Source organism: Pristis pectinata, chromosome 15, assembly GCF_009764475.1.
Source record: "Pristis pectinata isolate sPriPec2 chromosome 15, sPriPec2.1.pri, whole genome shotgun sequence".
In the NCBI taxonomy this organism is placed as follows: Eukaryota; Metazoa; Chordata; class Chondrichthyes; order Rhinopristiformes; family Pristidae; genus Pristis; species Pristis pectinata.
In genome coordinates, this window is record NC_067419.1 from 32,194,913 (window position 1) to 32,208,308 (window position 13,396).

The 13,396-nt window shown below is 36.7% G+C and overlaps 1 protein-coding gene across 1 annotated transcript in view; it reads left to right on the forward strand.

The window, feature by feature from the left end:
* Window positions 1-13,396, forward strand: part of otogl (otogelin-like) — a 117,066-nt gene that overhangs the window by 84,266 nt on the left and 19,404 nt on the right. The window contains exons 38-48 of the mRNA XM_052030706.1: window positions 1,207-1,349; window positions 2,567-2,590; window positions 2,710-2,799; window positions 4,367-4,556; window positions 6,838-7,058; window positions 7,848-7,986; window positions 9,077-9,268; window positions 9,663-9,875; window positions 10,498-10,602; window positions 11,096-11,203; window positions 12,233-12,334. Coding sequence (XP_051886666.1) covers window positions 1,207-1,349; window positions 2,567-2,590; window positions 2,710-2,799; window positions 4,367-4,556; window positions 6,838-7,058; window positions 7,848-7,986; window positions 9,077-9,268; window positions 9,663-9,875; window positions 10,498-10,602; window positions 11,096-11,203; window positions 12,233-12,334 — 1,527 coding nt within the window. The remainder of the gene's footprint in view (window positions 1-1,206; window positions 1,350-2,566; window positions 2,591-2,709; window positions 2,800-4,366; window positions 4,557-6,837; window positions 7,059-7,847; window positions 7,987-9,076; window positions 9,269-9,662; window positions 9,876-10,497; window positions 10,603-11,095; window positions 11,204-12,232; window positions 12,335-13,396) is intronic.

Below are 13,396 nucleotides of genomic sequence, written 5' to 3' on the forward strand. Positions count from 1 at the left end.
AGACAAAATGCTGGAGCAGCATCTGTGGAGAGAGAAATGGAATTGATGTTTCAGGTCAATGACCTTTCATCAGATCATTACAACATTTTTTCCCTGTTATTGTGTGTTTGTTTGCTCATCTGTTCCAATTTTAAATATTTCAGTTTATTTGATTGTAGCGTCACTGATTCTAAATGTAAAGGTGTAGGAGTCACTGAGCACGAAATCTGTCACTTGGTTTGCCACTGCACAGTACATGGGGTCCATCAGCGGAGGCCAGTCTTGCTGAGATTCCCAGCATTACATTATGGGGTTGCCTTTTGAATCCTACACCAGGTCAGAGCCGGCACAGGGATCCAATACAATATTGCTTTTCATTGGGGATTATAGCCCTGGTTATCAGGAGATAAAAACAGTTATTTAACTCTGGTTTAATGTGTTTAATCAATGAGTTGTTTTTTTAGTTAACTCTTAGTTTTATAAGGAATAGTAACTTTTAATTATAAATTATTTCCTTGGATTTTAATAGTATTTTAATGCCTGAATTTCAGAGACATTTAACGACATTAAAATCAATGATACCTTTGATAGAACCCAAAACTTTATCTCCAGCCTTGCCCTCGGTCAGACCCTTTCTTTTTCCCTTGGGTATTACAAATAAAGGAGTATATTTAGCCCATCAATTCCATGCTGGCTCCTACAGAAGCAGGGCCACTCCACTTTCCTCATTTCCCTTTTCATCTCTAACATTTTCTCTCTCACATTCCCATCAACTCACTTTTGATTCTTTGCCACTTGCTCACACTAAGTGATAATTTACATAGCCAATTAACCTTTCAGCCCCTCATTTGAGATGTGGGAGCACCCAGCAGAAACCTATACAGTCACAGAGCATGCAAACTCCACACAGACAGCAAAGTTAGGATTGAACCCAGGTCACTGGAGCTGTGAGGTAGTAACTGCTGTGCCACTTCATAGGTGAGGTGAGGTGAGGTGGAGCCTCTGTACTATGCCATTTTGGCAAGCCACAGGAAAACTCAGTCTGGGGTAACTCAGTGTGGCTAGAGACCTAATGTAATAAATCTTTGCTCCTATTTACTCTTTTCCTAGCTTGGAAACTGCACCACAGGTCCCCCATTAAGTTTACAATAGTCCAATAAAAATAAAATTCTATATTTTACAATTTTTTAACTAAAATAATTATTTTTAAAAAATTTACTTTGTCAGGTCGCTGCTCAATGTTCTCTGACCTACACATCATTACATTCGATGGCAATGATGTAGGAGTTTATGATGCTGCAGCCTATGTACTGACTCTGTTACCACAGGAAACTATTGTTGCTCACATTGAACAGTGTCCAACCCGTGAGGTAACTAATCACTTTTCTAAAGCTAGAATCTAACACTGAAAGAAAATTTAGAACTTTCATTAAAAAACAGTGCATTAAGTTATTTTAGCAACTGCCACCAGTGTTTCCAAAATGATATGTTATTCATCATTAGTGTTATTAAGAGTATCTTTGTAGCTGTTAAGTGAGTGGGCAAAAATTTGGCAGTTGGAGTATAAAGTGAGGAAATATGAGGTTTTCACCAAGAAATAGAAAAACAGAATGTTGTTTAAATGGAAAGAGACTACAGAATGCTGCTGTACAAAGGAATCTGCCTGTCCTTGTACTTGAAATACAGAATATTTGCAGACACAACAAATCATGTACGAGGCAAATGGAAAATTGGCCATTATTGGATGGGGATGGAGTTTAAAACCCCTCAGGGAAGTCTTGCTACAACTGGTCAAGGTGTTGGTATAACCGCAGCTGGAGTACTGCAAATAATTTTGGTTTCCTTATTTAAGAAGGGATACACTTACATTGGCGGCAGATCATGGAAAGTTCACTAGATTGATTCCCGAGATAAAGACATTGTCGTATGAAGAAAAATTGACCAAGTTGGGCCTTTACTCATTAGAGTTTAGAAAGACCTATACTCATTGGAGTTCAGAACAAGGAGAGGTTCCTTACTGAACAATCAAGGTGGTAGATAGTATAGATGCTGAGAGGATGTTTTTCCTCGTGGGGGAATCCAGAATTAGAGGCCCTTGTTTCAAAATAAGAAGTCAGTCATTAAAGATGGTGAGGAGGAATTTCTTCTCACTAAATGTCATGAATCTTTGCAGTTCTTAACCCCAGAGAGCTGTGGAGGCTGAATCATTGAGTATATGCAATAAGACACAGAGTTCTGATCAACAGGGGAGTTGTGGGTTAACAAAGCAGAAAATGCTAGAAGAACTCAACCAGTCAAGCAGCAAAGCAGCATCTGTGGAAAGAGAAACCAGTTAACCTATTGGGTTGGGCAGGCAAGAAAGTAGAGCTGAGGCAAAGATTGGATCAGCCATGGTCCTATTCAATGTTAGAACAGGCTTATGATGCCATATGGTCTACTGCTGCTTGTAATTTATATATTCTTGTTTTAAATTAATTATTAAGAAATAGTATTTTAAACTATGTTTTATTATCTAATGAAAGCTATTCACTGATTGGTGGAACGTATTCATTGAAGTGTTTCTGAAAAATACTTTTATTAATTGCAGAGTGCCAATTCTATAAGGCGTCCTGTAAGTAAATGACAATTATTTTAACCAAATTTTGATATTGCTCATTTCAAGTTATTATCAACGTAGGGTATTTGTTTTTGTAATTTTGTTCACCCAGTCTCATTGCTTTTGCCATTAAGGTGCCTGGAGGAAACTCTGGATTATGCTTTAAAAAGCTGAACATAACCTCACATAACCACAGAGTTCTCATCGATCGACTTGAAAGACTGGTGAGTGTGAGACTGACAAAATTTAAGTACAATTGCTAATCACTTTTGCATTCATTTTATTAATTTACTACTGCTATTACTAATAAGTTACAGACGCAAAATGAATATATTATCTAGACAAAATCACCCATATAAATAATAAATTGTCTTTGCCTTTCTTGTGATGTTTGATCATTTCATGATTTTCTTTTTATTTATTTCACAACATTTACTCTCCCAGCTCTCAGGAATATGATTCTTAGAGTTAAGCAATCATAAATTACGATGCTCTTGATAAAACAGAAGCACTTGTATGTTCCTTTTGCCTCAAAAGCTGGGCCAATATTGGCATTCCAGAACAATTGGGTAGAGGGAACAATTCCCAGTCCTGAATGGGTGGATTCATTGGGCAGTCCCGGACTGTTTTCTAGAGCAGTGGCTTTGAAATTCTTGAGGAAGGTGGCTGGGAAGGAAGAAGATTGAGGGAAATCATAGTGAATCTTTACAAAACATTGGTTGGGTTGATACTGAAGTATTATGGACAGTTCTGGGTGCTGCACTTTAGGAAAGATGTAAAGGGTTTGCAAAGAGTATAGAAGAAATTTACGAAAAGGAATCTGGACATGGAGAACTTTATTTATATGGATCAACTGGAGAAATTGGAGTTATTCTCCTTGGAACTGAGGAAGGAAGATGATTAAAAAGGAGCAAACAGGAGAGAATGTAATTAGTCATGGTTGACTGAGAAAGACACGTGGGGTAGTATGCAACTAAGAAAGCAAACAACTGGAGAGAAGGAAGGCAATTGATGGGAGGTACTGAGAAAGGAGGTGTTTGAAGTACAGCTTAGCTGGGAAAAGAGGTTAAATAGGACAGGGATAACTGCAAAAGATGGCAATGGTGAAGGGTGGTGACTGGAGATGTCAAGTGGGAGGTTAGCAAATGGGAGAGGAAGTAATTGGGAGGGGAATGTCTGGGAAAAGGTGGTGTTCAGGAGATTGGAATGGAATAGAAACTGATCAGGACAGGGGCTGACTGGAAAAGAAGGTAACAAGGAGCAGAGTAATTAGACAATTTGGAGGTTGTGACATGGAAGGTGACCGAGAGCAAGAACCAAAGGAATTAGGAGAAGGGTGATCAAGTTGAAAGTGAATCTGGAAGGAAGGTGAGCAGAGGGGACAACTAGGGGTGGACAGGGTCTGCAGGACTGCGCTTGAGCTGGGAAAAGTTTGACACAGCGAATTAAACACCTTTAAGATTTGAATTTAACTATAACCCAATCAAAGGTATGAAAGTCTGCAGTCTCTGCCTGTTTTTGAGTACTATGTGAATTAGGTTTGAAGAGCCTCATACTGATTCCTGGTGAGCCTCGGCAAGAAGTGTGTTCATAATTTGCTACTTAATTTTGAAAATTAAGTATTTTGACTCCAGTTAGCTTGTCTGAACACAGACTAAAAGGCAAGGTCTAGATGGCATTGCAGCTTAAATACTGTAAATACATATTTATATTGGTTAATAAAAATGTATAATTATTCAATGGGTTGTACATTGTTTGAAAAGTTTATAGTTGTATTTATTTTATTTACAGACAACTGTAAACTCTCGACCTGCTCGACTCCCCTTCACAAAATTAGGCTTCCACATACAGGACACTGGAGCAATGTACCTGATTGGAACCCCAGCTGGTGTTACTATTCAGTGGTATCGTAGCACGGGCATCATTGTGTTGGAATTTGGTTTGCCTTCCAACAGAACCATAGGAACTAAAGGCTTATGCGGTGAGCATACCATGAATACAAGGCCTAAAGATTCTTCAAGAGATGAAAAGTCATTGAAGTGGTACAATGCAGGAGACCAGCACTGATTTTAAGGGAGACCTTGGGGAGGTGGGAGATAGGGGTGGGGGGTGAAACTAGACTTGTTCTTGTGTGGCAGGAGGTTAGGGGTTGGCTATCTCATGGGACATTATGCCATAGTAGGTGGGCACAAAGAGACCTGGTTGGGGCTTACCTCATGATAAACAAAGAACTTGCCTGGAAGAAAGATGCCTTTGGGAGCATCCCAAAGGAATGAACATGTCCTGCAGGTCTCCCTGGCAATGTCCTTGGTAGCTGTTGCAGTCAAAACCTGTGCCATGATATTTGGGTTAGAAAATACTAAATTCGACTCCCAGTTTAGCGTGTTTGTATTTCGTATTTTCAGTTTTGTCAGTGTATATATAAGTGCATTATCCACACAGCATACATCATGCAAACTTTCAGAAACATGTTTTGAGCACATATGAATTAGTTTCAGATAGAAGTCTACCACATAGTGAACTAAAAGCATTGCACTATGCAATAGTATTCTAGCCAATTTAAATGAATGTAAAAGCTTTTGATTTAAATTAGTGCTTTTAAATTTGCACTTTTAGCACAATTGTGAAGAAGGGATTAAGGGCTTGCTGCATTTTCCAGAAAAAAAAACACGTTACAGTAATAATGTCACATTTAGTAAAATGGGTGGCAGTTTGGAATAAAATAGCAGAGTAAGCAAAGCCGTAATTTGTTCTTGTACTGAAGAAAATAACCTGTGTTTGGATGAATTTAACTGTTGATATTGAAATTATTATTGCTGTGTTCATTGTACAATGTTCAAGTTAACAAATTAAATAGAAGAACACAAGAAAATAGGAGCAGGACACTTGACCCCTCAAGCCTGACTTGCCATTCAATATGATCATGGATAATTTGCCCCAGGCCTCATCTCTTTTGTACAAGTTCCCATATACTCCACTTCCCTGATCTTTCAGAACATTACCTACTTCGTCTTTAAATATCCCCAATGATCCAGCCTCCACAACCTGCTAGGGTAGAGATTTCCAGAGATTCACCACCATCTGTGAGAAGTTCCTACGCACCTCAGTTTTAGATGGTCACTTCCTAATCTTGTAACTATGTCCTCGCGTTCGAGATTCTCCCATTAGTGGAAACATCTCAACATCTACTCTGCCCTCTCAGGATCTTGGACGTTTCAATATGATCACATCTCATTTTCCCAAATGATATAGCCAATTTCTTTAGCCACTCATGATAGGACAACCCTCTCATTCTAGGAATTATCCCAGAGAATCTCTTCTGGATTAACTCCGGTGCTAGGATATTCATTCTTAAATAAGGGGACCAAAATTGTGCACAGTACCCCGCAGTAATAAAAGCAATTCTTCTGCTTTGATGCAGGGTACAGCTAGAAATTATCGAGGAACAATTACAAATTTAAAATAGTGATATATTCTCCCATGTAGAGGACATAATAATTTAATTCTAACTGCTTTTGGAAGGGTGTGTGGAACATAAATATATCAGCATATGCGCAAGTCCTGATTATGACAGAGGAGCATGTCTATTTCTACTCACCCCACCCTCATACACCATTGTCTCTTCCCTTTCTCTTGAAGTCTTTGACAATTTGGGAGTTATGATTGTATACAAACTGACAACTCTCTAATACTTTATGGAAAGGTTCATACTTCACATGTGATGAGAATATTTTCTCTCAGAGTGAATCTCAGTCAGAGTGTTGCCGTCCAATAATAATTTTTTGATGCATGTGACATCCAGTGAAATTCCCTAAGTTTTGACAAAGAGCAACCTTTGGTAGATTTTGTCTGAGCTGAGCTTTGCAAAGTCAAATGAAGCATTCACAGTTGACACACTGGCTGCATTTGGTTAACTCAGCACAGGTTAAAAATTATAACCTGTGACCTTCTGGTCTTAATATATAGAATACACACAATATTGGTATTCTAACTTGGTTGGTTAATGAATTGCCACACACAAAATTACACAAATATATAATGTTATAAATAATAATTCAATTCTATTCAGTAGTTTATAATTCCAACACTGAAACCATATTTTTTTTAACATTCATTGGAAGATATTGGTTTGTTCAAATTAAGTCCTGGGCAATGCACACAGGCGGGATACCATCTTCAATTAACTGGCTATAAGAAAGTAGCTGTAAAATGAATAATGCTATTGCAAATACTCTGAGCCGATCAATGTCTGTTTGCTCCAGGATGCTGCAATGGTAGCCCTGCTGACGACCTCAAGCTGCCGAATGGGACCATTGTTACAGAAGTGGAAAACATCGGACTTTTTCTTGAAAGCTGGATGGTTGAAACATCTGGACTAGAGAGAGATTGTTTTCGATGCCGAAAACAGAATTGCACCACTGGTAACTGTACTGCTTGTTTTGAAATGTTGAATCAGAATCCTTGGATCCTATGTCATCAGCATGTAAGTAGAGAAAATCCCCATCCCATTTTTGAATTATGTATTGTTAAAACTTGTATAATAGAAATATATGGAACTGTAGTCATGTACCGATGAAATGATAATTGTTTTTTCACTGCCCCTTTTGTAGTTTGACCTTATTTAATTTTGTGAAGTGCATTCAAGTGGTAAGATTCAATAGTACAACATGTTTTAATGTAGGAGAGCAAATTAAAAGACTTATGCAATAATCATGGAAAATGCACCAGGAAACCAGTTATATAAACCCCCAGGGGATTAAGTAGCTATCAGTCATCTTTGCATTCATGAACACTTTACAATATAAATTTTCAGTCTGAAATTGCTTGGGTAGGTATTTACTTTCTAAAATGATTTATTTTCAAGCAATTCTACCTTCAGATGTTACTAAACAATGGCAAAGCAATTGAAATAAAAACAGAAAATGCTAGAAACACTCAGCAGGTCAGGCAGCATCTGTCAGAAAGGGAAATAGTGTTAACATTTCAGGTTGAAGACCATTCACTCTTCATCAACATCCTGAAACGTTAACTCTTTTTCCACAAATTCTACTTGACCTGCTGAGTGCTTCCAGTGTATTCTGCTTTTATTGCAGATTTCCAACATCTGGAATTTTATTTTGATTTCCATGAAAATTGATTTTGTGATTTATTTTAGATCTATAAACTAAATTGTGATAAAATAATTATTTGGAGGAGCATTCATTAGGTGATGGATATAAAGGTTCCATTATTTGCTCACGTTCTTGTTCATAACTGTTTTGTTCATATTAAGGTCACTCCAGAAATATTTTGTGAGCTCTGGATTAGAGATTTTCACTATGTGACACATCAGTGTGATGCTTTGGCTTTATATGCAGCTGCTTGTAATAAATACAATGTTTGTATTCCATGGAGAACTCCAGAATTTTGTCGTAAGTATTTATATCTACTGACTTACTATTATCATTAATTATTATAAAATAATCGTCATGAAACTACAGTGCCTAATCCTTTTGTTCTGTTTGGAAAGAATTAGTTTTTAACAAACTTTCCTAGATTTGCATACAAAATGAAATGAAGAAAATGTTAGAGCAGAGTTAATTCCAGCTATTTCATATTATTTTATCAATGTTCTTATAATAGTAAGGATTTTATGTAGTTTTACTGAAACCAAGTAAATGTATTTAATGAAGGTTGAAATTAAGCCTCCTCTTGATCCAATAATCTTAAGAAAAGTAATTAAGTGATACCAAATTACTCCAATCAGCAGCCTTGCTTTACCTTTTCTAACCTGATTCTGTTTGCCTGGTAGCACTTTTACCCCAAATCTAGGGTAGGCTTTCTCTCCAAACTGATTAGAAATGTATTTACATTTTTCTATACTCTGGAAGTGGAAGATTGATTTCTCCATTGAAAGAAATGCTGCCAAGCCTTTCAACCAAACCCACTACCATATCTCCTAAGAATATGTTCTCTGCAGATAACTGCACTCAGATTAAGCATGAATGTTTATTGCAATTTCCAAGCAAGCTTTCATTGTATAAATTATTCCTGTTCAGACTTTTGAGTATCAAAATACTCTTCCCTGCCTTACTGTTCCATTGGATTGAACCATTCAAGAGTTACTTGAACTCATTGTCACTGTAAGTGAAGCCATGGCTCTTGTTGTGGTGGTGTAAGCAGAAATATGACACAAGGGCATTAGTAAGTACATCATTAAATCCATCATTATAGCACAGGACATTTAGCTAAAACTTTTGTCAATTAAGTACTTAATTAAGTACTTAATTAAACTTAAGTACAATTGTGAATGAATTTGAAATGCATACAATTTTTAGAGATATTTTTAACAGGAATCATCTTAATGGTATACATTTGCAATTGGATTTGATGAGCAGCAATGAATAGAATTTTGCTTTATGATATATTCTTAGGTAAAATGTCAGATTTTAATGTGATTGCTTCATCTACATTTTTAAACTTATATTTTTGCATTAATTTATTCCATTGTTGTACCGACAGCACTTAGCTGCCCTGTTGGCATGGAATACCAACCTTGTGTGCCAGCTTGTGAAAGCAAAATGTGTCAGAATAAGGACTTCTATTTGGAACATGACCCCACTTGTTCATTCATCAGTGAGAGTTGTGTCTGTCCACGAGGGACTGTACTTCACCAACCAGATTCCAACTACTGTGTTACAGAAGAAAAATGTGGTTAGTGATCGTAGCAGTTTACATTCATTAAAAAATAAAAATGATCCATCTGTAACCTAAGATTATTATTCAGGACTTGGGCTAATCACCAAACTGGCAATTGTATCTGACTTAGTTTAATTTTAATACAAAAGTGAATTTAGTGTGCATCATGACATATTTCACAGATCCTTTATCTGTAATAAAGGTAAATTACAGGAAAGTGAATGCCTTAGTTTCTGTTAAGATGACTGATATATTTTGAACAAACCAGTGCACATAAATGTACCAAAGAGAAAATTAAACTCATAAATGAATGCATGAATTAAATTTGACATTAGTTTAAAGCATGGAAGATCATGTGATCTGAGCTTGAGTGTTGACTTTAACTATTTAAGTCCCTATTTTTTTCCAGCTTGCACAGACAATGAAGGCCGACCACGTTCAGCAGGTGAGACCTGGAATGGATCTCATAAAGGGTGCTGTATGTACAAGTGCTTGGATAATGGAACCATCATCGCCATAGAACCTGAATGTAGTGAAGTACCATCACCAATCTGTGAAAGAGAAGGAGAGTTAATTATTGATGTAATTGAAGAGGGAGCATGCTGTCCAAAGAAGATTTGTGGTATGTGTAATTAGTATCAAATAGCATAGTTCTGTTTTTAGAAATAAGTGTTAAATTGTCTGTTTTTCATGAACCACTGCAGTCCATATATTGAAGGTATCGTGTAGTTAAATAGAAACTTGCAGCCACAGCATCAGCAACATATTTCCAAGATAGGATGTTGTATGACTTGCAGGAGAACATACAGGTACCATTGCTTCCATGTTTTCCTTGTCCTAGGTGCTAGAACTTACAGGTTGGGAGAAAATATAAAGAGAGGAATGTCTCTTATACTACTACAAACTGAAGGCAATTCCCCTTATTATTCTGATAATCCTGTCAATTGAGTCAAAACATTGGCTGGGCCTTCCCTGAGGCCCAGCTCCGAGAAAGAATTGATAGCATCTGTGTTTTAATTTTTCTCTTGGGGAATAAATCCCCCTTCTGCTCCCTTCAATAACTTCCTAAAATTTCTACTATGCCATATCTCAGAATTAAATAAATTAAATGTTAATAAATGATTTTGTAATTTGGCTTTTAGTAAATATCTGATTGTGTACTATATTTATTACTTGTAAATATTTTTGAAAAAATATTGAATATGAAAGATTGAAAGATTTTTAACTACTTGCATTTTCTTCAGAATGCAATTTGACTATATGTGGAAGTGATGTGCTGACATGTGAAAATGGAGATAAATTGATGATAGGCTATAGTGCCATCTCCTGTTGTCCTGAGTACCGATGTGGTAAGTTTACAGAAACTTACAACACAGATTGATGTTTAAGAAATATAGGAAATCATTTCCACTTTGTAAGTTGACAGACGTCTAACAGTTGTGAATCAGTGCTTTTTGAATGCCTTGCCTGATTTTTCTTTTCAATCCAATGAAATAAAACAAAAGTCAGCTAAACATTTGTTGATCAATGCATAATCATAAGCAACATTTGACAGGAAGCATTCCCTGATGAAGGTTTCATATGTTTAAAAATATTGAATAAATACGAGCAGTATTTTTTCTAGACACATTTCCAGAGTGTATACCTATTATTGCATAAAGTAATGGGTTAAACAAGAATGATATAGCCACTTGCATCAAATTTAACTTTGCAAATCTGCCATTGTTTTCTTCATTTTCTTAATTGAATATACTTTACGTTGCTATAATATATTTAAATAAGTATTTTTTGCCATGTTTTTAAATGTACTATAGTGTTGTTAATTTTGATGTTAAAACACAGAATGTGATCCTCTGGCATGTCCAACCAGTTCACCACCAGTATGCAGGGAGGACCAGTTTCTTGTTGAAGTGCGAATAGGCGATTCTTGCTGTTTCTCATTTCAGTGCGGTGAGTTAATGTTATCCCAGTTTGTTGTTTTTGCACTGGAAGCATGTTTTATAACAGAAAGATAGTCTCCATGTATGTTGAGAATTAAGGTATGCCACATTATGTGAATCAGATAGCTTGTCATGGGACTATTACCCATTTATACTGTATAGCATGATGGATTGTGTATTAGAAACCTATCATATTTTATTGTCCACTTTGAAAGTCAAAAAATACTTTGAACCTCTCTTATATTGCTGCTACTGGCAAGGTGCAGGGGGAGTGTTACATCTAGTATTTTATCCCTCCTTGAGCTATGTCTGCTGGAATTGTAGATAGTTGTAGAAAAATTCTTTTCTCTTGTGATTCCAACCAAGAGAAGAATTTTTAATTTCACATTATTCTATCTGACTAAGCTGATATACCACAAAATATGTTTTTATTATAGGCTCGATGCAGTTCTCTTCCAACTATAGAATTATGTGGCTTGCATATTGAAAATCTTTCCATTTGCAAATCAGAGTAAAATCCTCCACCAGTTATGATTTTGCCTTTCACAATAGCAAGCATAAATAAAAACAAAGTGCTGGAAAAACTCAGCAGGTCAGACAGCATCTGTGGAAAGGGAAACAGTTAATATTTCAGGCCCAGGATCCTTCATAAGAAGCACTTCTATAGGAATTGATTTTCATATTACCAAGCATGATGTGAAGGAGATCAGACTGGAAAGGCAGTCTAATGACATAATTTTTTAAAGTGCCTTAATTGATCAGTGCAATTAACAGTTTTCTGTGGGAATTATTCTGAACTTCATAGAAAATGTTAATTCATATTGGGGGGGACATGACACAAGTAGTTACATATTATAGCTACAGATTTATATATTATAGCTTTGATAAGAAATGATTTCTTTCATCAGATAGTTTTTAAAATCACGTCTTCTGTATGGTTATGGTTGGCTATAGTGGTTAGCACAATACCCTGCTTTATTTTAAGGCGGTTAGTGAGGTATTTACTGTAAATTTCAAAATTATCTTTCCGATTTTGTAGTGTGCGAGTCATGCATTGACCCAATTCCTACATGCAATGAAGGAGATGTTCTTGCAGTAGATCTCAACACTGTTGATCGTTGCTGTCCACTCTACCATTGCGGTGAGTGAAATATCAACTTTGCTATTTCTGTTTGCTGAGCAATTCATGTAACGTTCTATGGGTATTTTTGGACACACAGGATGATAAATAAAATAACTTGCCATCTTTGGGAAGAATCTTCCTTGATATGTACTAAAAATTTTAAAGACTTTTTCTGCCACATTTCTTTCTTAACATTACCATTATTTGGAATTGAATTAAGCTATCAGCTTTTGCCTTTACAAGATAGAATAATTATTAATAGAATGAAGTCTTCTCTTGGTTTCTGATTTTCTATGTTTCAATACCAAGCATTGGTGGAAGAAGGTCAGATTGTAAAGGTAATCCATTCACAAAAGTTTCCAAACGTACATGGGGGAAGCAATTATTTTATCTGAAGCTGTGGGATGTTTTTTATAATGTGTATATTGAGAAGGAATGAAGTGTGTTGATGCCAGAGACTGAATGATTACAAAGGATTATAAAATTTCAGCCCATCATGTCCACGAGGTGTTTGTGCTCTGTGTGAATCTCCTTCCATCCTCCTTCACTGAACTCTATCAACATATTCTTTTATTTCCTCCTCCTCCATGAGCTTCTCTAATTAGCCTTTAATGAGTCTATACCTTCTGTCTCAGCCACTCCATGGATAATGAACCTTCATTAAGGTACTATCTGAAAATGAAGTTTCTCCTGAATACCCTGATAGATTTATTAGTACTACTTGTATTTAAGGCCCCAGTTCTACTCTCTTCTGTGAGTGGGTTGCTGTGGTGAGTAGTAAGCGTACGGGAGCAGAAGTCTCGTTGCTGTGGTAAGTACCGTAAGAACGAGAGCAAAGACAAGAGAGGGAACGAGAGCAGGAAGCAGTTTGAAAAGGTAGGTCCATTATTGTTGTTCTTGTTACTGAGGTGAGTCGATAGGCCTGTTGATTAGCTAATTAGCCAATAAAAAGAAGTTGAGGTCAAGCAGAGCGGCCATTGTTGGAGTGGACGGTGTTGGAGTGGACGGTGTTGGAGTGGGGCGCTGATGCTTCGGCTAAGGAGGCTTCAGCGTGAAAAGACGGAGCAGGTGAGTGGAGGC